The sequence below is a fragment of the Oncorhynchus masou genome, chromosome 25 (assembly GCF_036934945.1).
Source record: "Oncorhynchus masou masou isolate Uvic2021 chromosome 25, UVic_Omas_1.1, whole genome shotgun sequence".
Lineage (NCBI taxonomy): Eukaryota > Metazoa > Chordata > Actinopteri > Salmoniformes > Salmonidae > Oncorhynchus > Oncorhynchus masou.
The window spans coordinates 19,807,687-19,831,371 of NC_088236.1; the positions used below are offsets into that span (position 1 = coordinate 19,807,687).

At 42.4% G+C, this 23,685-nt stretch overlaps 1 protein-coding gene across 2 annotated transcripts in view; it reads left to right on the forward strand.

Annotated features, from left to right (window-relative positions):
• LOC135513878 (netrin receptor UNC5D-like) overlaps positions 1–23,685 on the forward strand; it is a 265,849-nt gene that overhangs the window by 145,622 nt on the left and 96,542 nt on the right. For both annotated transcript variants that reach the window (XM_064936860.1, XM_064936861.1), the window contains exon 2: positions 22,767–22,982. In XM_064936860.1, coding sequence (XP_064792932.1) covers positions 22,767–22,982 — 216 coding nt within the window. The remainder of the gene's footprint in view (positions 1–22,766; positions 22,983–23,685) is intronic.

Here is a 23,685-nt window from a genome sequence, read left to right on the forward strand (position 1 = left end):
ATTATCAAATTGTAAATGTACTGTAGATGGGTTTCAGCAGCCACAGACATTTGCTATTTAAGATCCAAGAAATGTCTCACAGCACTGTTAATACCATTTGCTGTTAATACCATTTGTTGGTAATACCATTTGTTGGTAATACAATTTGCTGTTAATACAATTTGCTGTTAATACCATTTGCTGTTAATACCATTTGCTGTTAATACCATTTGCTGTTAATACCATTTGCAGTTATTACCATTGTTGGGTATACAGTAGTGAGGGTGTCTGCTATTGGAATCCAAGTGGTTTAGATCCCTAGTGTTCCCATTGCCAATAATATAACCACTTAGCCCTCACCCCATCTATAAGATGTGACAATGGGCCTGTAAGTCCAATAATAAAGGTAGCTATATGCTTAGTAATGGGCTTCTAAGACATTTGCTTATCTCTATCTTAACTGCTGGCTAAGGAGGAGCCATGGAGCGACGCTTTTTATCTGGTTAAGACTGCAGTGAACAAAGAGAGAGCACACCATACCCCAGAGGGGATAAAGGGGGATTTAAAACTAATTTACATTCTGCAATTGATTCCGCACACCACCCTGTCTGTAATGTCAGTCATTCGCTTCCTTTAGAGGTTTAATTAAATCCCTGACTGAGTTCTGTTCGGATTTCTGATTTGAAGTCGGAATCAATATGAGCAAAGTGTCCAAAGATTGGAGCTGTAAATCAATTTCAACAATGCTTCCAGAATCAGAATCACCTTTATTAGCCAAGTGCATTTACACAAGCACATTTACAATATTAACAAGGAGGTCCAATACACCACCCTATCAATTACTGAATTATATAATAATGAATAAGTGTTATGGATCTGCCAGCTGAAAGGCAAATGCCTCATTACATGGCATGGACATTTAACATTTACACAAACGTGGTGATATGGTGCTGCAGTAATAGTCAACATTTAGAGACATAAAGCAGACATAGTAGTTTACACAGTTTACATGCATTATATAGAAACCCAGCTCTATGCCTCCGAGGAGGGAGTCCTCTACCTTCTCTGCTCTACACACGCTGATGCTGATGGTAGTGGTGGTGGGGTGTCAGAGGAGATATTATCTCTCTAATGGTTAGCTACCTAGCTGCCTTCCTCTTCCCTGCTCTTTTGCTCATTCCCCTTTAATCTTGCATTGTTGCAAGATCTCCCATAAGCCATGTCCCTTTCCCCTTTTTACGCCTTCCTAATATTGACTTGTACCCTCTTTTTCCGTCAGAACAGCCTTGGGGCATGGACTCTACATGGTGTCAAAAGCAATCCACAGGTATGCTGGAGCATGTTGACTCCAATGCTTCCCACAGTTGTGTGAAGTTGGCAGGATGTCCTTTGGGTGGTGGACCATTCTTAATACACACAGGACAATGTTGACAGTGAAAAACCCAGCAGCGTTGCAGCTCACAGACACACTCAAACCGGTGCGTCTTGGAACCTACTACCATACCCCAATACAAGACACTTAAATCTTTTGACTTGCCCATTCACCCTCTGAATGGCACACAGACACAATCCATGTCTGAGCTGATTTGAATTCCTAAAAATCCTTCCTTAACCTGCCTCCTCCCCTTCATCTATACTGACTGAAGTGACATTAATAAGGGATCAAGTCTGTCATGGAAAGATGTTTTGTACACTCAGTGTATATAGTGTTGTGTTGAAGTTTTTCATACAAATCACTAGGGCTGGGAATTGCCAGGGACCTCACGATACGATATCATCACGATACTTACTGTAGGTGCCAATACAATAAAATGTATTGTGATTCTCACTATTCTATATGTAATGTGATTCGATATTGCGATTTGATGTTCTAAACATATTGCTCAACATATGTCTGCTTCAGAGACGAAAGCATGAGACTACTAGTTTTCATTCAGGGAAATGATGATGCTGAAAACATGTTCGCTCACTATCTAAAAGGAGCAAGAACAAGCTATAGCATGACAAATACAAGAGTTTTGGTGCAGGTACAGCCCACTACCGCAAGCTACAGTAGCATTTTTTGTTGTTATAAATCTTTGAGTCAAATATTGATTGTAATAAGGTTCAAAATATGTAACTATCGACCCCCCTCCCATCACTGAAAATCATAATTGGTGGTAATGCCAATAGCACAGTGTTGGGGTAATATCAAAACTACATACAATCCCCACAGTGACTGTATGTCAATACCCCAACCAGGATTACAGGCAACATCGGCACTGATTTAAGAGGTAGAGCTGAGGCTTTCAAGGAGCGGAACTCGAACCCGGAAGCTTATAAGAAATCGTACTATACCTAGGACAAAGAGCGAATCGTACTACATCGGCTCCAAAGCTCGTTGAATGTGGCAGGGCTTGCAAAATATTCGACTTCAAGGGGAGCACAGCCGTGAGCTGCCCAATGACCTAAGCCTACCAGATGAGCTAATGTACTTCTATGCTCGCTTCAAGGCAAGTAACACTGAAGCATGCATAAGGGCATCAGCTGTTCCGGACGACTGTGTGATCACGCTCTCTGTAGCCGATGTGAGTAAGACCTTTAAAAAGGTCAACATTCACAAGACCGTAGGGCCAGACGGATTACCGTCTGGCCCCATCTCTGAGCATGTGCTGACCAACTGGCAAGTGTCTTCACTGAAATGTTCAACCTCTCCCTGTCTAAGTCTGTAATACCAACATGTTTCAAGCAGACCACCAAAGTGCCTGTGCCCAAGAACACTAAGGTAACCCACCTAAATGACTACCGACCCGTAGCACTCACGTCTGTAGCCATGAAGTGCTTTGAAAGGCTGGTCATGGCCCACATCAACACCATTATCCCAGAAACCCTAGACCCAATCCAATTTGCATACCGCCCCAACAGATCCACAGATGATGCAATCTCTATTGCACCCAACACTGCCCTTTCCCACCTGGACAAAAGGAACACCTATGTGAGAATGCTATGCAATGACTACAGCTCAGAGTTCAACACCATAGTGCCTTCAAAGCTCATCACTAAGCTGAGGACCTTGGGACAAAACACCTCCCTCTGCAACTTGATCCTGGACTTCCTGACGGGCCTCCCCCAGGTGGTGAGGGTAGGTAACAACACATCCGCCATGCTGATCCTCAACATGGTGGCCCCTCAGGGGTGCATGCTCAGTCCCCTCCTGTACTCCCTGTTCACTCATGACTGCATAGCCAGGCACAACTCCAACACCATCATTAAGTTTTCTGATGACACAACAGTTGTAGGCTTGATCACCGACAATGATGAGACAGCCTATAGGGAGGAGGTCAGAGACCTGGCCGTGTGGTGCCAGGACAACAATAAGGAGATGACTGTTGACTGCATGAAAAGAAGGACCAACCGCACCCCCATTTTCATTGACGGGGCTGTAGTGGAGGAGGTTGAGAGCATCAAGTTCCTTGGTGTCCACATCACCAACAAACTCTCATGGTCCAACCACACCAAGACAGCCATGAAGAGGGCACGACAAAACCTGTTTTCCCTCAGGAGACTGAAAAGGTTTGGCATGGGTCGTCAGGTCCTCAAAGTTTTACAGCTGCACCATCGAGAGCCTGACTGGTTGCATCACTGCCTGGTTTGGCGACTCCGGGATGCTGGCCTTCAAGGCAGAGTTGCAAAGAAAAAGCCATATCGCAGACTGGCCAATAAAAATAAAATATTAAGATGGGCAAAAGAGCACAGACACTGAATAGAGGAACTCTGCCTAGAAGGCCAGAATCATTGAATCACCTCTTCACTGTTGACGTTGAGGATGTTTTTTTTTTGCGGGTACTATTTAATGAAGCTGCCAGTTGAGGACTTGTGAGGCGTCTGTTTCTCAAACTGGGCACTCTATTGTACTTGTCCTCTTGCTCAGTTGTGCACCAACCTCCCACTCCTCTTTCTATTCTGCTTAGAGCCAGTTTGCACTGTTCTGTGAAGGGAGTAGTACACAGCGTTGTACGAGATCTTCAGTTTCTTTGCAATTTCTCGCATTGATTAGCCTTAATTTCTCAGAACAAGAATAGACTGATGAGTTTCAGAAGAAAGTTCTTTGTTTCTTGCCATTTTGAGACTGTAATCGAACCCACATGCTGAGGCTCCTCAACTAGTCTAAAGCAACTTTATAATGACCAATTACCCTTTTAAAATGACACACTTGGATTAGCTAACACAACGTGCAGTTGGAACACAGGAGTGATGGTTGCTGATAATGGGCCTCTGTACTCCTATGTACATAACCATTAAAAATCAGATGTTTCCAGCTACAATAGTCATTTACAACATTAACAATGTATTTCTGTATTGTATTCTGTACTGTATTTCTGATCAATTTGATGTTATTTTAATGGACAATTTCTTTAGCTTTTCTTTAAAAAACAAGGACATTTCTAAGTGACCCCAAACTTTTGAATGGTTGTGTAGGCATTTCCTCAATTACCTTGACTAACCAGTACCCCCTGTATATGGCCTCGCTATTGTTCTTTTAGTGCTGCTGTTTAATTATTTGTTACTTTTATTTATTATATTTTACTTATCTATTTGTTACCTAACATATTGTTCTTAAAACGGCATTGGTGGTTAAGGGCTTGTAAGTAAGCATTTCACTGCAAGGTATACATACACCTGTCGTGTTCCGCGCAAGTGACAAATAACATTTGATTTGATTTGAATACAGACAGTGTACATTGTTCCTGTGCCATGGAAATGCACATTTGAATCAATCTAAGTGTGCTTACTGCATGAAATAACGTGTAACGTATGGCACTCCGAAGCAGCCGTCAGGGCTTTCTAACATCTCCAAGGCTGTAAGACCCCTTGAGTTGGATGTAAAAGTGGATTTTTAGGTTTAATGGTTTGAACTTGTATAATGTATGAGCTCATAAAAAAATCTATATATTATATGGATAGAACTCCCAGGTGCAGTGTATATAGTTAACATTAGGTCCCTCTTATTAGGTTTAGCCTCGGGTACATACAGTTGTGTTGTTGCCACGTGGGAGAAACAGCACAGACTTCACATCCTCAATCTATCTCTCCGCAGACTGAAGTTATGTCAGAAATGATCAGCTTCTATTTGGCGAGCGGTCAAGTGAAATATTAGGAGAGGTCCAATACATCACTCTATCAATTACTGAATGATATATTAATAAGTCAATGTTATGGATCTGACAGCTGAAAGGCAAATACCTCATTACAGTGCATTGGCATTTCATATACCGTATTGAGTCTGTGTGTTGGAGACATACATTGGAATATCAGAAACTGTTTATTGGAGTTTCTTGTAGGATTGTTTTAGCAATAATTCAGTCACTAGTGTTTACTGCATAGGCCTAGTAATCCAGAGCATTTGCTTTGGATATTGTTAAAATGCCTGATGAACCATATAGGAGATCATACACAGATTGAATGGAATATAAAGCCTGCTATGTTACAGTTTACTTCTTGGGTAAACCTTCTGGAATGTCTTAGACTGTCACTGCATTCTTAAAACATAATGAAATAAAACCGCTGTTGTTGGGAACGGTTGGTTGAAATGGCTGTAATACATCTCAGGGCTATGATCAGATGAGGCTTATCCATCTTCGGTTTGTAAGTGCCCAGGATTTGTCTGGTAATTCTGTGACTAAACCAGTACTTTTAAAACATTGAGGCTGGCTTAGTAGTCTGTGATGTGGTATTAAATAAGATGTGCTGGAGTCGGCCTCAACTCAGGGTTTATAGGCCATTTCCCTGCATCCGACATCAGCCACCTTGTAAATAAATCAGGCCCGACGACAAGGCTTTCTTCTCTGGAGATTTAATTTACCTCACCACCACTGAGCCAATGCGGGCGATTTTGACATCAGAACAGTACAAGGCAGACCGTCTGAGAGGAAGTGGGCTGAATGGTAAAGAGATAGAGGGAGTGGGGGGAGAGCGAGATGGAGGGAGGGAAAGAAACAAGACATTTGAAGTTACTGGTACATTTCCTTTTCTGATTGACAGACGAAATTAGTTAGAAATGGAGCTTTGTCATGCAGTCAGTTTGTAATTAGTTTCTGGTTCTTCAATGTAAATGTACCTGGGAAGGAACTGTGGTAATGCCTTTGCTATTGTTGATAGAGTGATCAAACTCATTCAGTCTCCGGTCTAGACTCCAACCAACCATTCGGATTAACAAGGAACAGTTTTCTCTCCGGCTCAAGCCATCACCAGTCACTGAGTTTATAATCACGTCAGGAACAATGCCGATGACTCACCATATTAGTCATCATTAATTGCCAGTCATTGCTATGTAACTGTGTGGCTTTAAATACCAATGTTTTCTTCCCAAATGGCACCCTACTATCTATATAGTGCACTACTTTTGACCAGAGCCCTATGTACTGCACTAAATTGGGAATAGGGTGCAATTTGGAACATATGCCAATTCCTACTTTTCACATCTGGAGACAAATCATGATTCCAAAGACACCACAAGGTAAAACATTGTTATACTGTAGTGACTACTATACAATCAAACTACTCTTCCATAAACATGTGTTTTGTATTCAATATAAAGACTTGAGACCATGTTTATATCTAAGGAGCTTGTGATATGCTCCCTTTATTAAAGCTGGATCAATTCAGCAACAAGACGATACATACTGCTGAAAGATCGTTTTCTTTCCTAAATATGTAAAGCAAATGCAATGCGAATTCATCAGAATTTCCAGCGCCAAAATCTATTTATTGTGCGAAAGTCTAACAAGGCCAGATTGATTCAGCAGTAATGTGAGGATTAGGAGTGAAGACACTTCATGTTTGTAACATGAGACTGAAAATGTAACTTAATAGCAAGGATTGACTTTAATTAAAGGACCTTTCAGTGGAATTCTGATGTTTTCTTCTCCACCACTTGGCTTTTGCCTGTCGTTGATATGATGTTTCAACTTCACCCAAAAATGAGTAGCAGTTGACCAGAAATTGAGCTTTTCAATTAGTTTTCAACGGCTATGTTTCATGAATAAACATTAGGTAATTTATATGCGAAACTATATGCTAAATTAATAATTGAAATGATTAATGCATCCCTTTTGCAGGGGAAAGTCTTCATCCTGCACCACTTCCTCCCAACAAAGTTTTGTCAGTATCAGGCTTGGATGCCAACATTTCTTTACAGGTGTCACTGAACGATAACATTGAATCTATTTGTGACATTGAAAATTAAGAAGCTTTAGCGTTAATTAATATTTGCCTTGAGGCATTATTTTTCTCCTCTCACTTCAAGCCATGGAAGAGACAGCCGTGTTCATTTTCAGTTATAATTGTCTGATCCAATCAGGGTGTTGTCCCCTCCTTTTTTAGGGTGAAATTATCCTCAAACTATTTTTGAAATTTAACATTATCAGGGACTCCCATTGAGACCAAGGACTCTTTTTGAAGGGAGCCCTGCATGAACACAATTTATGAAATGTAGAACATGCAATACTACAAGCAATTTAAGAAGCAAACACATTACTACTCAACAATGCAGTCCTCCAATAAGAATTTAAACTTCCCTAGTCTCGAGGCATCAGAGCATCAAAGGTGCAGAGAGCTCTGCAGATCATTCTATACACGAGCACAAATTTGACCTAATTATGTGGTGATCGATAGGACCGCTATAGTTAACCCTCACTGTGATCTGGTCTGGTGACAAGTATGTGAACACTACCACTATAATAGACTGGTACCAGTCTCCTAGGCAGACTCACCAAGCTATGTGAACATTCTACCTTCTGAAACATTCTGAAACATGCTAATTTGAGGGAACTGTTGATACAGCCCCGTCTCTCTGTGAGGACTTGAGAGTTGAAAATGAGTGGGGGCTAACTAAGCATGGGTGGGTTATGCAGGCTTAAGAGAAGGATCACTTTAAGAGACAAGAAGTAGATGGTGCAACTGCAGACAGGCCTCTGGTGGAAGTATTTATATTCTTTATTCTCTGCCAGCCTTTCTGGGGATGTGTGCACAGAGGTAGTGTCAATAACTGACAGTCTGTCTCAGTCAATCAGCATACCCAGGGGCTCATAGCCTCTGGTGCATGGAGAGGACTCAACAGCACCCTCATAACTGACGGGGCTCCAGATCTATGAACTAGAATTACTTTTAGTCAACCTTTCACGGAGCAGGTTTATGGGTTTGTTGAGTTTGGCACACACAGCTGTTACTCACCTTTTTAAACGAGTAACAATACATCTAATGCTTTTCAAAGTCTTACAGTAAAGCTGTGTTTGAAAATAATAACACCATCTCATTTACAGAAGAGTTACTGCTCTAATCGGACCATGCACATTTTAAGACAGTCTGTAAAGGTGATCTGTAAAGCACTTTGTGACAACTACTGATGTAGAAAGGGCTTTATGCATGCAGTGGATCTGATCCTCCAGGACAGACCATAAGACAGGCTAGATACTTTCTTTCGCTTTAAAAAAAACTTCTGGCGCTGACAGAGATGGCCGCCTCGCTTCGCGTTCCTAGGACAACTATAGAGTATTTTGTTTTTTTTTATGTGTTATTTCTTACATTGGTACCCCAGGTAATCTTAGGTTTTATTACATACATTCGAGAGGAACTACTGGATATAAGAGCAACGTCAACTCACCATCATTACGATCAGGAATACGACTTTCTCGAAGTGGATCCTGTGTTTTGCCCACCACCCGGGACAATGGATCGGAACCCAGCCAGGGAATCAAATACAACGACACTGAAAAAAGGGGCAGACTAAGCGGTCTTCTGGTCAGGCTCCGGAGACGGGCACATTGCGCACCGCTCCCGAGCATACTACTCGCCAATGTCCAGTCTCTTGACAAAAAGGTTGATGAAATCCGAGCAAGGGTAGCATTCCAGAGAGACATCAGAGACTGTAACGTTCTTTGCTTCACGGAAACATGGCTCACTCGAGACACGGTATCGGAGTCGGTACAGCCAGCTGGTTTCTTCACGCATCGTGCCGACAGAAACAAACATCTTTCTGGTAAGAAGAGGGGCGGGGGGTATGCCTTATGATTAACGAGACGTGGTGTGATCATAACAACATACAGGAACTCAAGTCCTTCTGTTCACCTGACTTAGAATTCCTCACAATCAAATGTCGACCGCATTACCTACCAAGAGAATTCTCTTCATTTATAATCACAGCCGCATATATTCCCCCCCAAGCAGACACATCGATGGCCCTGAACAAACTTTATTTTACTCTATGTAAACTGGACACCACATATCCTGAGGCTGCATTCATTGTAGCTGGTGATTTTAACAAGGCGAATCTGAAAACAAGACTCCCTAAATTCTATCAGCATATCGATTGTGCTACCAGGGCTGGTTAAACCCTGGATCATTGTTATTCTAACTTCCGCGACGCATATAAGGCCCTCCCCTGCTCTCCTTTCGGAAAAGCTGACCACGACTCCAATTTGTTGCTTCCAGCCTATAGACAGAAACTAAAACAGGAAGCTACCGCTCTCAGGTCTGTTCAATGATGGTCCGACCAATCTGATTCAACGCTTCAAGATTGCTTCGATCACGTGGATTGGGATATGTTCCGCATTGCGTCAAACAACAACATTGACGAATACGCTGATTCGGTGAGCGAGTTCATTAGCAAGTGCATTGGCGACGTCGTACCCACAGCAACTATTAAAACATTCCCCATCCAGAAACCGTAGATTGATGGCAGCATTCGCGCAAAACTGAAAGCGCGAACCACTGCTTTTAACCAGGGCAAGGTGACCGGAAACATGACCGAATACAAACTGTGTAGCAATTCCCTCCGCAAGGCAATCAAACAAGCTAAGTGTCAGTATAGAGACAAAGTAGAGTCGCAATTCAATGGCTCAGACACAAGAGGTATGTGGCAGGGTCTACAGTCAATCACGGATTACAAAAAGAAAACCAGCCCCGTCGCGGACCAGGATGTCTTGCTCCCAGACAGACTAAACTTCTTTGCTCGCGTTGAGGTCAATACAGTGCAACTGACACAGCCCGCTACCAAAACCTGCGGAGTCTCCTTCACTGCAGCCGATGTGATTAAAACATTTAAACGTGTAAACCCTCGCAAGGCTGCAGGCCCAGACGGCATCCCCAGCGGCATGCGCAGACCAGCTGGCTGGTGTGTTTACGGACATATTCAATCAATCCTTATCCCAGTCTGCTGTTCCCAGATGCTTCAAGAGGGCCACCATTGTTCCTGTTCCCAAGAAAGCTAAGGTAACTGAGCTAAACGACTACCGCCCCGTAGCACTCACTTCCGTCACCATGAAGTGCTTTGAGAGACTAGTCAAGGACCATATCACCTCCACCCTATCTGACACCCTAGACCCACTCCAATTTGCTTACCGCCCCAATAGGTCCACAGACGCAATCGCAACCACACTGCACACTGCCCTAACCCATCTGGACAATAGGAATACCTATGTGAGAATGCCTTCATTGACTATAGCTCAGCACTTCACAACTTAGTACCCTCCAAATTCGTCATCATGCTCCAGACCCTGGGTCTCGACCCCGCCCTGTGCAACTGGGTACTGAACTTCCTGACGGGCCGCCCCCAGGTGGTGAGGGTAGGTAACAACATCTCTACCCCGCTGATCCTCAACACTGGGGCCCCACAAGGGTGCGTTCTGAGTCCTCTCCTGTACTCCCTGTTCACCCATGAATGCGTGGCCATGCACACCTCCAACACAATTATCAGGTTTGCAGACGACACTACAGTGGTAGGCTTGATTACCAACAATGACGAGACGGCCTACAGGGAGGAGGTGAGGGCCCTCAGAGTGTTGTGTCAGGAAAATAACCTCACACTCAACGTCAACAAAACAAAGGAGGTGATCGTGGACTACAGGAAACAGCAGAGGGAGCACCCCCCTATCCACATCGACGGGACAGTAGTGGAGAGGGTAGAACGTTTTAAGTTTCTCGACGTAAACATCACGGACAAACTGAATTGGTCCACCCACACAGACAGCGTTGTGAAGAAGGTGCAGCAGCGCCTCTTCAACCCCAGGAGGCTGAAGAAATTTGGCTTGTCACCAAAAGCACTCACAAACTTTTACAGATGCACAATCGAGAGCATCCTGTCGGGCTGTATCACCGCCTGCTACGGCAACTGCTCCGCCCACAAACGTAAGGCTCTCCAGAGGGTAGTGAGGTCTGCACAACGCATCACCATGGGCAAACTACCTGCCCTCCAGGAAAACTACACCACCCGATGTCACAGGAAGGCCATAAAGATCATCATGGACAACAACCACCCGAGCCACTGCCTGTTCACCCGTTATCATTCAGAAGGCAAGGTCAGTACAGGTGCATCAAAGGGACCGAGAGACTGAAAAACAGCTTCTATCTCAATGCCATCAGACTGTTAAACAGCCACCACTAACATTGAGTGGCTGCTGCCATACATGTAAAAATTGTATCACTAGCCACTTTAAACAATGCCACTTAATATAATATTTACATACCCTACATTACTCATCTCATATGTATATACTGTACTCGATACCATCTACTGCATCTTGCCTATGCCATTCTGTACCATCACTCATTCATGTATCTTTATGTACATATTGTTAATCCCTTTACACTTGTGTGTATAAGGTAGCTGTTGTGAAATTGTTAGGTTAGATTACTCGTTGGTTATTACTGCATTGTCGGAACTAGAAGCACAAGCATTTCGCTACACTCGCATTAACATCTGCTAACCATGTGTATGTGACAAATAAAATTTGATTTGATACTGTTGGGCACCTTGATACGCCTTCATTTAAGTATAAGGACAGTATGACTACAGGACTACAGTATTTCTCTGCTGTTATTCTGTAGGATAATTCTGTGTGTGTGTGGGGGGGGGGCTGTACTTGCTTGCCCCTCTTCCTTCTCTCCACCCTCTGAAGTTCACACATGGGGCTCAGAGAACAGTACAGTCAGACTCCTTCCTCTCCATCCTGTGCTCCTCTCATCTCGTCCCCATCCCCTCTGACAGCCTTGCGGTCAGAATAGACTGGCACTCCCAGATTTCAAATGAGTAGGATTCTTGCTGAAGTCCAATAAAGGGTGCTCACCATGTAAAACCTACACTCACACAGCCTAGCAGTATTCTTACTTGCCCTCTCCCTGTCTCCATCCCTGTAAAAAATCCATGAGAAAGTCCCCAGTGTTTTCAGGGTGTGAGAATAAAAGTGTGCGGTTTTAAAGACTTTGGGTCCGGAGGCAGCTGTGAAATAGTAATGTACAACTGGGTAAACGGAGACAGGCAGCCAGGAGAGTAGTGAATGAGTGGTGCTGCGGTGACAGTTGTATCTACAGTTAGTCCACTTCTGCTGCTGTCCATTTGATTGTGGGACGCTTATTGCTGACAGGAGAGAGGCAAGCTGTGAAACACAAAAGGGTCTCACAGAGAAGCAGAAGTGCTAGTTTAATTCCTTTTTTTCTTTTTACATCAGTTGGCTGTTCAGTAAATGATCCATCTTGGCATAGCCCCGTCCGTATTTATCACCCTGTATAAGCTCAGTCCGCTCACTGCACCCCACAGCATTGGAAAGAAAAGTGAACAGAACTTACTAAGGTATACATTATGCAGTTGTGATTGTCATGCCATTGGTATGTGTCAGAGTTGGTTGATTTAAATCTTTATGATTGACAAGGTCCCCTGGCTCATTGCCATTGTTCCCCTCGTCCATGAGCACAGCACCTGTGCAACGACAGACACCGCAGACCTCCCCATATGCAGAAAACCACCATGGCATTAATCTGCACTGCCATCCACCATCCAGCCAGCTCCCCACCCGGCACCAACTGGTTGAATAAACATTTCAATGAAATGAGGTTGAACCAACATGGAAAAGACATTGAGTTGACGTCTGTGCCCAGTGGGTCTACTCTCTGCTCAGGGTGAAAGCATTTGCCTGCCACGTGCCCTCCGCCCGGTGACTGGAAGCCGATAGGAGGAGAGTGAGGACCCTTTAAGATGCAGGGTAAAAATGTACAGGCCTAATGAGGAAATAAGTGACTTATTGGCCGCACACTCATTGCCTTCATTAAGCCACATATTAATGACCATCTATCATGAGAGCGAGAGGAAGTGAGACTCGGGGTGCTTTATGGAGCGTGCATTGTCACCTCGTTCCATTTATCTGTTACCTTTGACTGCGGTAAATCTGTAGGCATTAAGAAGAGGACAAGGATCATACTTAGCTGTTTGCAGTGGGAAATGGACGTGAACCCTCAAACCAAAAGCATATACAGGGTTCACCAGGCCTTTTGAGTCAAGGCTTCCTGTTAAATTATAGCAGATGAAGTACACTGCATGGAGAAGAAGAATTTGTCAGTGCTACATCGTTATATCACACCCTGGCCATTAAGTGTCTGCATGGATGTATATTCCACAAAACAGTTTGATTAAAAACCATATTTAGACATATTTGTCTGCATTTTAAGTCCTAAGCAAGTCTCAAGTCTTAACCTTTGACTCTTGAGTCAAGTCCCAAGTAATAATGGGCAAGTCTCAAGTAAAGTCCAAAGTTCCACAGCTCAGGTTGAGTTAATTCACAAGTCCCTAATTTGGGGTTTCGAGTCCTCAAGTGTTTAATGACAATTTTAATGCAATTTTTTATTTCTTGTTTTTATTACACTACTAGTACACTACATAATAAACTTGAGTGAAAGATCATGTTAGACATTTGTTTTGTATTACTTGTCATGATGTTGGCCTGTTGGGGGAGGTTTATGACCCCCGTAAATACCTTCCCCCCCGTTTCTCTCTCTCTACACTATTTGAAGTTGACTCTTAAAAAGCCATTTGTTAACATAGAGATTCTGGGAACCTCAAAAGGTGGGAAACGGAACCATATTTCGGTAATCCAACCAGTTGAAAATATGCTTTGGTACTTAATGAATATGATGTCAGATCAGTTGGTGTCTGAGACATGATTACTGATGATAGGACGACATAAACTGTATCTTGGAAAATCTACACATTCTAGTTATCAGATTCACATGGAATTGTTGTGCAATTTAAATGTTTAAATATGAAACTATTTGTGAAAAGATTAAATGTAATTTTAGCTTCTTAATGAGAGAACGGTTTGTCATAAGAACACCACTCTGCTCACTCAGAGGCCCCGCCCAAGTCGATGCGCAGCTCAGAGTAAAAAATGTATTGCATTTTCCTTTTCCAAATGGCCAATTATTTAGAATGCATAAGATTCTGTATTTCTGATAGAGTAGCTGCCTACGGCCCGATAGAGACACACAATCTTTTTGTTCCTCAGTCTTTCCGCTGTTTCATTCAAAACCCAACCCACTTTCTTTGTGTAACCAGCCATCTTATCTTACCTTTTCCTCTATGACATAATTTGTAATCAATGTTTGATCCATTCTGTGTAGATGCAATTCTGTGTGATGATTTAGGTATTTAGTAAATAAATAATTACACCACATTTTGTATTGCTGATTCAACTTGTTAGCCAGGGTTCGTGAAGATAACCAAGAATTTAAAACGTTCAGATGAGACTAAATAAGGTGACAATTAAATATTGACTGCTACTGATGTAAAAGATGACTAGGTATTTAAGAGTTTATTTGGAAGATAACAGCTCTATAAACATTATTTCGTGGTGCCCCGACTTGCTAGTTAGTTACATTTACCTGATTATCTTAATCAGGTATTAATAATTACAGAGAAATTATTTCATAGAATAGCATGTCATATCACTTAATCTGGCATAGCCAAAGACACGACATACTGTAGAAAGGCCATACAAATGGCACCAATGACAATGATTTTGGGCTCTTAGGTTTACAATGCATTGCATTTGCAAAATATTAAAATTGGCCAATAATATCACCCATTTGTGAGCGATGGGGCCGCAGTATGATTCCCTCATGGCTGAACACACACTTTACAGGAGCACTTGATGCAGGCACTGCCAAGACCCTCATTTCCACTCAGAACAGTGAAGGAAGAATGTTTCTGTTCATAGCCCTGAACCAAAGGTTGTTCTGTCCTTTGCAAATGTCAAGGTAGTGGCGATATGCTGCAAACAGCCCTGACTCCTCTCCCAGAGAACAGTCCTCAGTGGTGGTTGGATCCACATGTTGCCCAGTCTCTCACAGAATTACATCTATTTAGACAGAGCAAATATAGACAGAAACAAAAGGTTAATCTTGCTATTAGTAGTTTACTATTTAAATTAAAATGCTGTATAACTTAAATTAATTAGGCTAAGTATTAACTCTATTGGTAAACTTTTTATAATAAAAAGATACACACCTTTCACCATTTATCACCTCGTCCTTAATAGCATCATCCACCAGAACATGATGTTGCAGCCACACCAGGGAAAAGGATGGATCTAGCACAACTGCTTTAAGATAGATATGGCCTGAGAAGGGTGCAATCTCCAGATGGGGTGGCCATCTTGACATTGATGAAGATTCCAATTAATCTCCTCTTCAGTGATGCTTGGAGACTTCGGACCAGGCCAGTAAGGTAGCTTACTTGAGGTTTCTGTGTCTCCAGATGATTGTGTAGGGAAAGAATGCAAGGAACCACTGCACTGATTGTGACAACATTTTCTCCTTGGGTAATACCTGTGGCTTCTGCAAAAGGCTGAAGAATGTCGCCCAACTCTTTCAGTAGTTTCCACTCTCTCAATTAAAATATTAATTCCTTATGCCTTACCTCTTCCAGCATCCAACACAACTTTAGATAGCCGCAACGAAGCACTTCTCTCACCTGCCTCAGTGTGAAGTTCCAGCATGTGTTCACTGCAGCAGGGATTCCCTTCACTCCAAACTCACCTTCAAATGCCTCTTTAAAAGTGATGCTAGTGTGGAGCAATTAGCTAATCTTGGACGCTTTGGAAAGAGCTGGGCTGAGAATTTTAGTCTCCTTCAACCCATCCCCACCACTAGCTGTAATTAGGGATGCACGATATAATCTGAGAACATATCGGAATCGGCCAATATAAGCTAAAAATGTCAACATCGGTATCGGCCCGATATCTAATTTAACGCCGATGTGCAAAAGCAATGTCAAAGTTGACGTGCATACCTATATAACGTAGGTACATGACGTAATGACGCCATGTAAAATTTGCCGCTACACGTGCAACACAGCATTCCTAACCTAGCCCACAATGTCTGCTGTATGGATTGAGCAGTCAACAAGTTGAGCAGCCATTTGAAAGAGCTCAAAGGCGAAAGCCATTAATGCCAAGATAATGTAATTCATTGCCCTTGACAATCAACCGTTAACTGTCGTCGTAGGTGATGTTGGCTTTCGCGACTGGTTGAGCCCCGGTACATACTACCAAGTGCGCTATTTTTTAGATGTTGGCCTACCGGAGTTACACAGTAATAGCGCCACTGCTATTACCTTCTCAACATACTATGGAACTCTGTTTTGGGTTTTGTGTGTCAAAAAAGATACATGTCAAATAACACTCTTTGACAATAACACTATTTTTTGCATTAAACAAGCTTTTAATTTGACACGTCAAATAACACAGTTCTATTATAGAATGTTGTGTGTTCTGAATTTTCATGTGCAAGCCAAGCGCCACCACTACTATCAACAGCACTGTCAAAGCTGTACAAAAAAGTCTGCAAACAAGAAAACACCGGCAACGAACAATGTGTTGACAATACCGCGTTGGTGATAAAGCATTATTTGTTTTACCGCAACTTCTGGGGTAGCTAGCATTAGCTTGGTACCTAGCTAGCAACAATACAACCAGCCTGAAAACAATGACCTGTAGAAACTGCAGACATTTTCATTATTCTTAGCAATGATTTAGGAATCCTTGTGAGTAAGTATTAGCTAGGTAGCCACTTGTTGTTCTCCTATGGAAATTGAACTTCAGTTCATGAAAATATATAGCTAGCCAGTTACTTAACCCTGTTTCCCAAAGCTAAAGTTATAAGCAGCCAGCTAGCTTTATCTGGCTAGTGAGGCTCGACCGGACCGGTTTATGTGTTGTGAAGCTAGCCACAATAAGGATTAGTCACAATAGTGGCATTTGCGGTTTGCCTTCAAAATAAAAGTACTTATTTGAAAGGGATGCAGAAGGTTACAATTGGTGGAATCATGCCATATTTAGACTAGATCATGTTAAACATGGTTGGAATGTGAAGCAGCGAAATTGTGTATCAGTCTACTCGGTGACACACACAAAACACAACTGTGAAGAGGTTATAAATATTAGCATTGCAGCTCTTATCGCAGGATTGTGATCACCTCCCCAGTCAGCGTATTGTGTGTATTGACATTCATATTGCACTGTAAAGCTTTACCTAAGGACCGGGGATCAATTAAATGGGGTATCAGTCTACACAATACCCAATATATTTTTTCAAAAAAGTGACAAAAGCTCTTGTGTTCAGTGATGAGCAGGGGTATGTTGCAATCCACAATAAGATGTGACATTATGGAATTGGTGATAGCTTTTTTACTGTGGATGGTTTGTGTTGTACAGTTACACAGAGCATGTCTCTATGAATTGGGAGATGTGTGGCTGTTGAGGGTCACAGCTGATCGTCTTCCTCTTCTGGTATTCATGAAAGCTATCACATACTTATACTGTATTATTTAGTCAATTGCTTTATATGATGGAGATGATCAAATCTTCATCTCACCATAATTTTTTGTTGAGGATCTCAGGACCCATGCCAAATCTTTTTAGTTTCCTGGGGGGGAATAGGGTTTGTCGTGCCCTCTTCACGACTGTCTTGGTGTGTTTGGAACATTCTAGTTTGTTGTTGATGTGGACACCAAGGATCTTGAAGCTCTCAACCTGCTCCACTACAGCCCCGTCAATGAGAATGGGGGCGTGCTTGGTGCTCTTTTTCCTGTAGTCCATAATCATCTCCTTAGTCTTGGTTACGTTGAGGGATAGGTTGTTATTCTGGCACCACATGGCCAGGTCTCTGACCTCCTCCCTATAGGCTGTCTCGTAATTGTCGGAGATCAGGCCTACCACTGTTGTGTCATCTGCAAACTTAATTATGGTGTTGGAGTCGTGCCTGGCCATGCAGTCGTGGGTGAACAGGGAGTACAGGAGGGGACTGAGCACGCACCCCTGTGGAGCTCCAGTGTTGAGGATCAGAGTGGCAGATGTGTTGCTACCAACCCTCACCACCTGGGGGCGGCCCGTCAGGAAATCCAGGATCCAGTTGCAGAGGGAGGTGTTTTGTCCCAGGTTTCTTAGCTTGGTTATGAGATTTGAGGGTACTATGGTGTTGAACACTGAGCTGTAGTCAATGAATAGCATTCTCACATAGGTGTTCCTTTTGTCCAGGTGGGAAAGGGTAGTGTGGAGTGCAATAGAGATTGCATCATCTGTGGATCTGTTTGGACGATATGCAAATTGGAGTGGGTCTTAGGTTTCTGGGATAATGGTATTGATGTGAGCCATTACCAGCCTTTCAAAGCACTTCATGGCTACGGACGTGAGTGCGACGGGTCTGTAGTCATTCAGGCAGGTTGCCTTTGTGTTCTTGGGCACAGGGACTATGGTGGTCTGCTTGAAACATGTTGGTATTACAGACTCAATCAGGGACATGTTGAAAATGTCAGTTAAGACACCTGCCAGTTGGTCAGCACATGTACTCACGTCGGCTATGGACAGCGTGATCACACAGTCGTCCGGAACAGCTGATGCTCCAATGCATGCCTCAGTGTTTCTTGCCTTGAAGCGAGCATAGAAGTGATTTAGCTTGTCTAGTAGACTCGTGTCACTGGGCAGCTCGCGACTGTGCTTCCCTTTGTAATCTGTAATAGTTTACAAGCCCTGCCACATCCGACGAGCGTTGGAGCCGTTTTAGTATGATTCAATTTTAGCCCTGTATTGACACTTTGCCTGTTTGATGGTTCGTCACAGGGCATAGCGGGATTTCTTGTAAGCTTTCGGGTTAGAGTCCCACACCTTGAAAGCGGCAACTCTACCCTTTAGCTCAGTGCGAATGTTGCCTGTAATCCATGGCTTCTTGTTGGGGTCTGTACGTACACTCACCAACCGGGCTATCTGCATTGTGTCCTACCACCCGTCAAGACTCCTGAACAGGTAACCAAGTGGTTACCCGGACTATTTGCATTGAGTGCCCCCCCCATCCCTATTTTACGCTACTGCCACTCTGTCCATCATATATGCGTAGTCACTATAACCATACCTACATATACACACTACCTCAATAAGCTTGACTAACCAGTGTCTGTATATAGCCTTGCTACTCTTATTTTCAAATGTCTTTTTACTGTTACTTTATATCTTTACTTACCTACACACACACACACACACACACACACACACACACACACACACACACACACACACACACACACACACACACACACACACACACACACACACACACACACACACACACACACACATACCTTTTTTTGCACTATTGGTTAGAGCCTGTAAGTAAGCATTTCACTGTAAGGTCTGCACCTGTTGTATTTGGCACACGTGACAAATAAACCTTGATTTGATTTGAGTAAGTTCCAGAACATTACCTCACGTTAGCTAGCTAGCTCACACAGCAATAATTTAATTCTTACCTATCTTTATGGGACTTCATATGTCTGACAAAGTTGGAGGTTTTTGCAATTTCATCATTGATTTTGGACCCACATGTTTTACAAACTGCAGCCATTTTTTCCCCCACCACCATATCGTCTTTGAAACCGAATGCAACGATTTTGGGGAACCGATCCAGATGATGCCATGATGATTACAGACTCAGTCAATGTCTCTTTCAATTGACGAACTAGCGTCAGAGATACTATATATAATTATGAGATGTACTCCTCCCTTGACATTGGGAGTTGTTGTCCTGAAGGCGGGAAGGCAGGCGGTCTGCTTATCATTCTGCTTATTGCTCTGCATGCCACTGTATTCATGTGTGGACAGATTTTAATGGGAGTGGACCCTCTTGCTTTTCCTCTTTTTCTCTGCTAGCGTTGACAGATAGTTTGAGTGACAGTGAGAAATGTCCAATTAGAGTCGAGTGTTTGTCCACTCCCTCCCACTGGGTGCACGTAGAGAGGTCTGTGAAGCTTGGTTGTCTAATATCAGAAGGTGATGGTAGAGGAGGTTAGAGAATGAGAGGAGTGTGATGCCCTTTAGGGATGGGGAAATCTAAACAAGTCTCCCGGGTCTTTCGAGTCATCGAAGTTGAGTGGAAATATTTGAGTCCACATCTCTGTAAAAGGGGGATTCTCTGTACACTTGTCAATGGTGGATGAAAAGGATTATGATAGTTTTGCCATAACTCACCATTCTAAAAAATGACCTGCAAACTAAGCTGAGGAGTGAAGGTAGGCTTGGTTTGACACCACCACAGGCCAAGGTGTTCATTCATACTAGAAAGAGTTTAACTGAGGAAGACTACCCTCTATGAGGACACAGCTTACAGTATCCATAGACACAACATGTACTTACTTCCCAACTTGTTGTAATACATGGATAAGGAGCTAAAAGGCTGTGGGGGGATATCACCAGAGTGAATTTTGGGATTTTCCACTCATGTGCTGTATAAAAATAGTTAAAGATTTCGTCACATTGTGTTCTCTTTTTTGATGCTATAAAAAAATGGCTGCCTGAAAAGGAGACAAGCAAAGGCATCAGTAAAATAGAAATTAACAATCTGTCTGGAATCTATTTTACAGAGGATGTGTCATTATTTGCACCCCTGCCCTTCAGGTTTGGAGTAAGGAATTAATTATACAGGTTGTATATCCCCTTCCTCCTCAAATCCACCTCCCGTAGCAGAAATAACATCATTTAATCTTCTTCTGCTTGAAACAATTTTCAATTTGTCACTCAATGATCAGGGAAGATTACGAGTTAGTGTCTCTTTTCTGCTTGCCTGATTCTTTATGTCATACCTACATTGTCACTTGTTTTTTAAGGTCCTTTTCTAGGTCTGTTTAGGAAATCTATGGTCAAAAGCATGATTTATTTATGCATTGTGAAAATACATGCTTGCATTCATTCATGTACTCAACAACATAACAATGTGAAAGAAGACTGAAAAATATGAAGAGCAAAAAAAACAGCAGTGGAAGAATTGTTTTTTTTCAAGCTTTTTGAACACGACAGAACGGAATAGAACAGAATAGTTACATACTTGTTTTGCCGAGAGTTTACTCTTATACTTCAATGCATTCATTTCTTTGTCAAGACTAAGGCAACCTATACATTTGTATTTTTCCATTTATAAAATACCTATTTAGTGCTCAAGGCCTTTATGACTGCAGTCAATAACGACATAATTTTCCTGGCAAACTGTGCGCGACAAATCCTGAGATTGTTGTCAAAATGACCTTCCAAATCTTCAAAATTCCAGGGTAATTTCTGAAAGTATGAACCCCAATCTGGCCTTATGTATTGAGTCCTGTACTCCAAAGTTTGGATGTATGTTTACACTATAATCTGTTTTTTTGGTGAGTGCACCATAGCGTTCATTGATTTGTCTGTTAGCCATGACCACATTTGTGGGAGGTGGTGGTAGAAAGTGGGGCTGGGTGATTAGATTTCAGTGGACAAAATTGGATTTGATGGTGGGACATAATAGCTTTCATGGGCTTTTACAGTACTTCTCTGAATGGCTTAACCATATTGTCCTTGATGGGATTGAGGTTTAATTCTGGGATTTGCTCAGCGATGACGTCCTGTTCCTCCTTATTGTTCTGGGCCCAGGAGTAGAGGGCTGTGCTGAACTAGAGGCTTCACATGAAGAGTCCAGAACTTTGCCCAAAATGACACCCTATTCCCTTTATAGTCCATAGGACCCTGGTCAAGTATACTGCACTATAATGGGAATAATGTGAAGGGGAGACAGTACGGTGCAATTTGGGAATGCATCCAAGATCTGTCGTGAACTAAAATCCCATCTAATATTGTGTAGCCTTGTTGTTAGATCAATGTTTCCCTCTCTATTAAATCAATGAGGGACTCTATGGTAGAATGACAGTCAAACCTGTTCCAGCTGCTTTCTGAACTGACTTGAAGGAATAACCTGATATGAATTGTGCTAAAGTAGGGACATATTGGGCATTTTGGCATCTTCACAAAGATTCTTTGCACAAAGAGGAGGGTTTGCGGCGGAGATAAGATGCAGTCAGGCTCAACAGTCACAGTACGGTAATCAGTCCTCTCCCAATGCCTCTGCTTGGTGGTCTATTCTGATTACATTCATCGACAAATTGCTCTGAAAAGACGGATATCGACTAGAGTGGAAGAGAATTGCTTAAATTGTTCTCCTTGTATTCTTCTTTTCTGACGATGTTAACTTGTGAAGAATGAGAAACATTGTCACTCCGCAGAGAATTACAGATTTTCAATATGAACATGGGGAGAATAGTGAATCCAAAGTATTGCCTCGGTATGTGAAAGATCAATTGTTCCTAAGTTAACAGTGACACTTTTTTGCCTCTTTGAGAAACAATTTTTCCAGGCATCATTTAATTCAAGGACATATCATAGAAGAGTAGTTTGAATTACTTTCCTTTAGCTCAAAATGTTAGCGAAAAGCTTAACATACAGTATCTATCAGCGCTAGGTTTTGTTTTCAAAATCAGTCATGGTCACCCAGAAGAACACTGCATCGGTTGTTCTTTGAGGATTTAGGCTGCAAATCCATAAAGCACCTTGTGACAACTGCTGATCTGAAAAAGGGTTAGTTAAATAAATGTATTTGATTGGTTAGTTCAATCAATCAATCTGTCTTTCTCTTTGCAGGAGCCACAGGTGACATCCTGCCAGACTCCCTACCATCAGTCCCAGGTACCCTGCCTCACTTCATGAAGGAGCCAGAAGATGCCTACATTATCAAGAGCAACCCAATCAAGCTGCTCTGTCGGGCTGTGCCCGCACTGCAGATCTTCTTCAAGTGTAATGGAGAATGGGTGCACCAGAATGAACATGTGTCCCGGGAGTACATGGATCAGAACACTGGTAAGAATCCATAGAGATCCTATAATCCAAGGGTATTCAAATCCTACCCTGGAGGTCTGGACTGGAGTACTGCTGGTTTTCTGTTACCTGATAATTCATTGCACCTATTGTGTCCCAGGTCTAAATCGGTCCCTGATTAGAGGGGAAGAATGGGAAAAAAAAGCAGTGGAACTGGCTTCTAGGTCCAGGGTTGAATTTGAGGGCTATTTTCTGTAGATATGCTATTTTCTGTAGTTCTATGTAATTTAATAATTAATATGTGTAAGATGCATCATTTCTATCGCCTCCCAGTCTAACTACTGCATAGTGAAAGGGAATATAGATTCACTGTGACCATGTGTGGGATCATGGGCTTGCAATCAGCACTGCATATTTGTTTGGGGAAACTAAATTATGACACTTTGTGATTAAGATCATCTTTGACTTGATACAGTATGGTACATTTAGCTAACATATTGTTACTACAGATACTTTTCAGTCTATAGGCAGTTGTCTTTTTTTAAGTTTCCAAAGACAGTTAAAGTTAAGCAACAATTAGGCTGATATCCGAAAACATTTAATATATTTTTTATTACATAATTCAATCCGTCACCCGAAACCTGAAAAAAAACACTCCAACTTGCCCTCATAATGTCAACAGGTAATTTGTGAAGTTGTGTTGAAGATATCATGTAGTGTGATATAAAGGAGATGGTATGTTCAG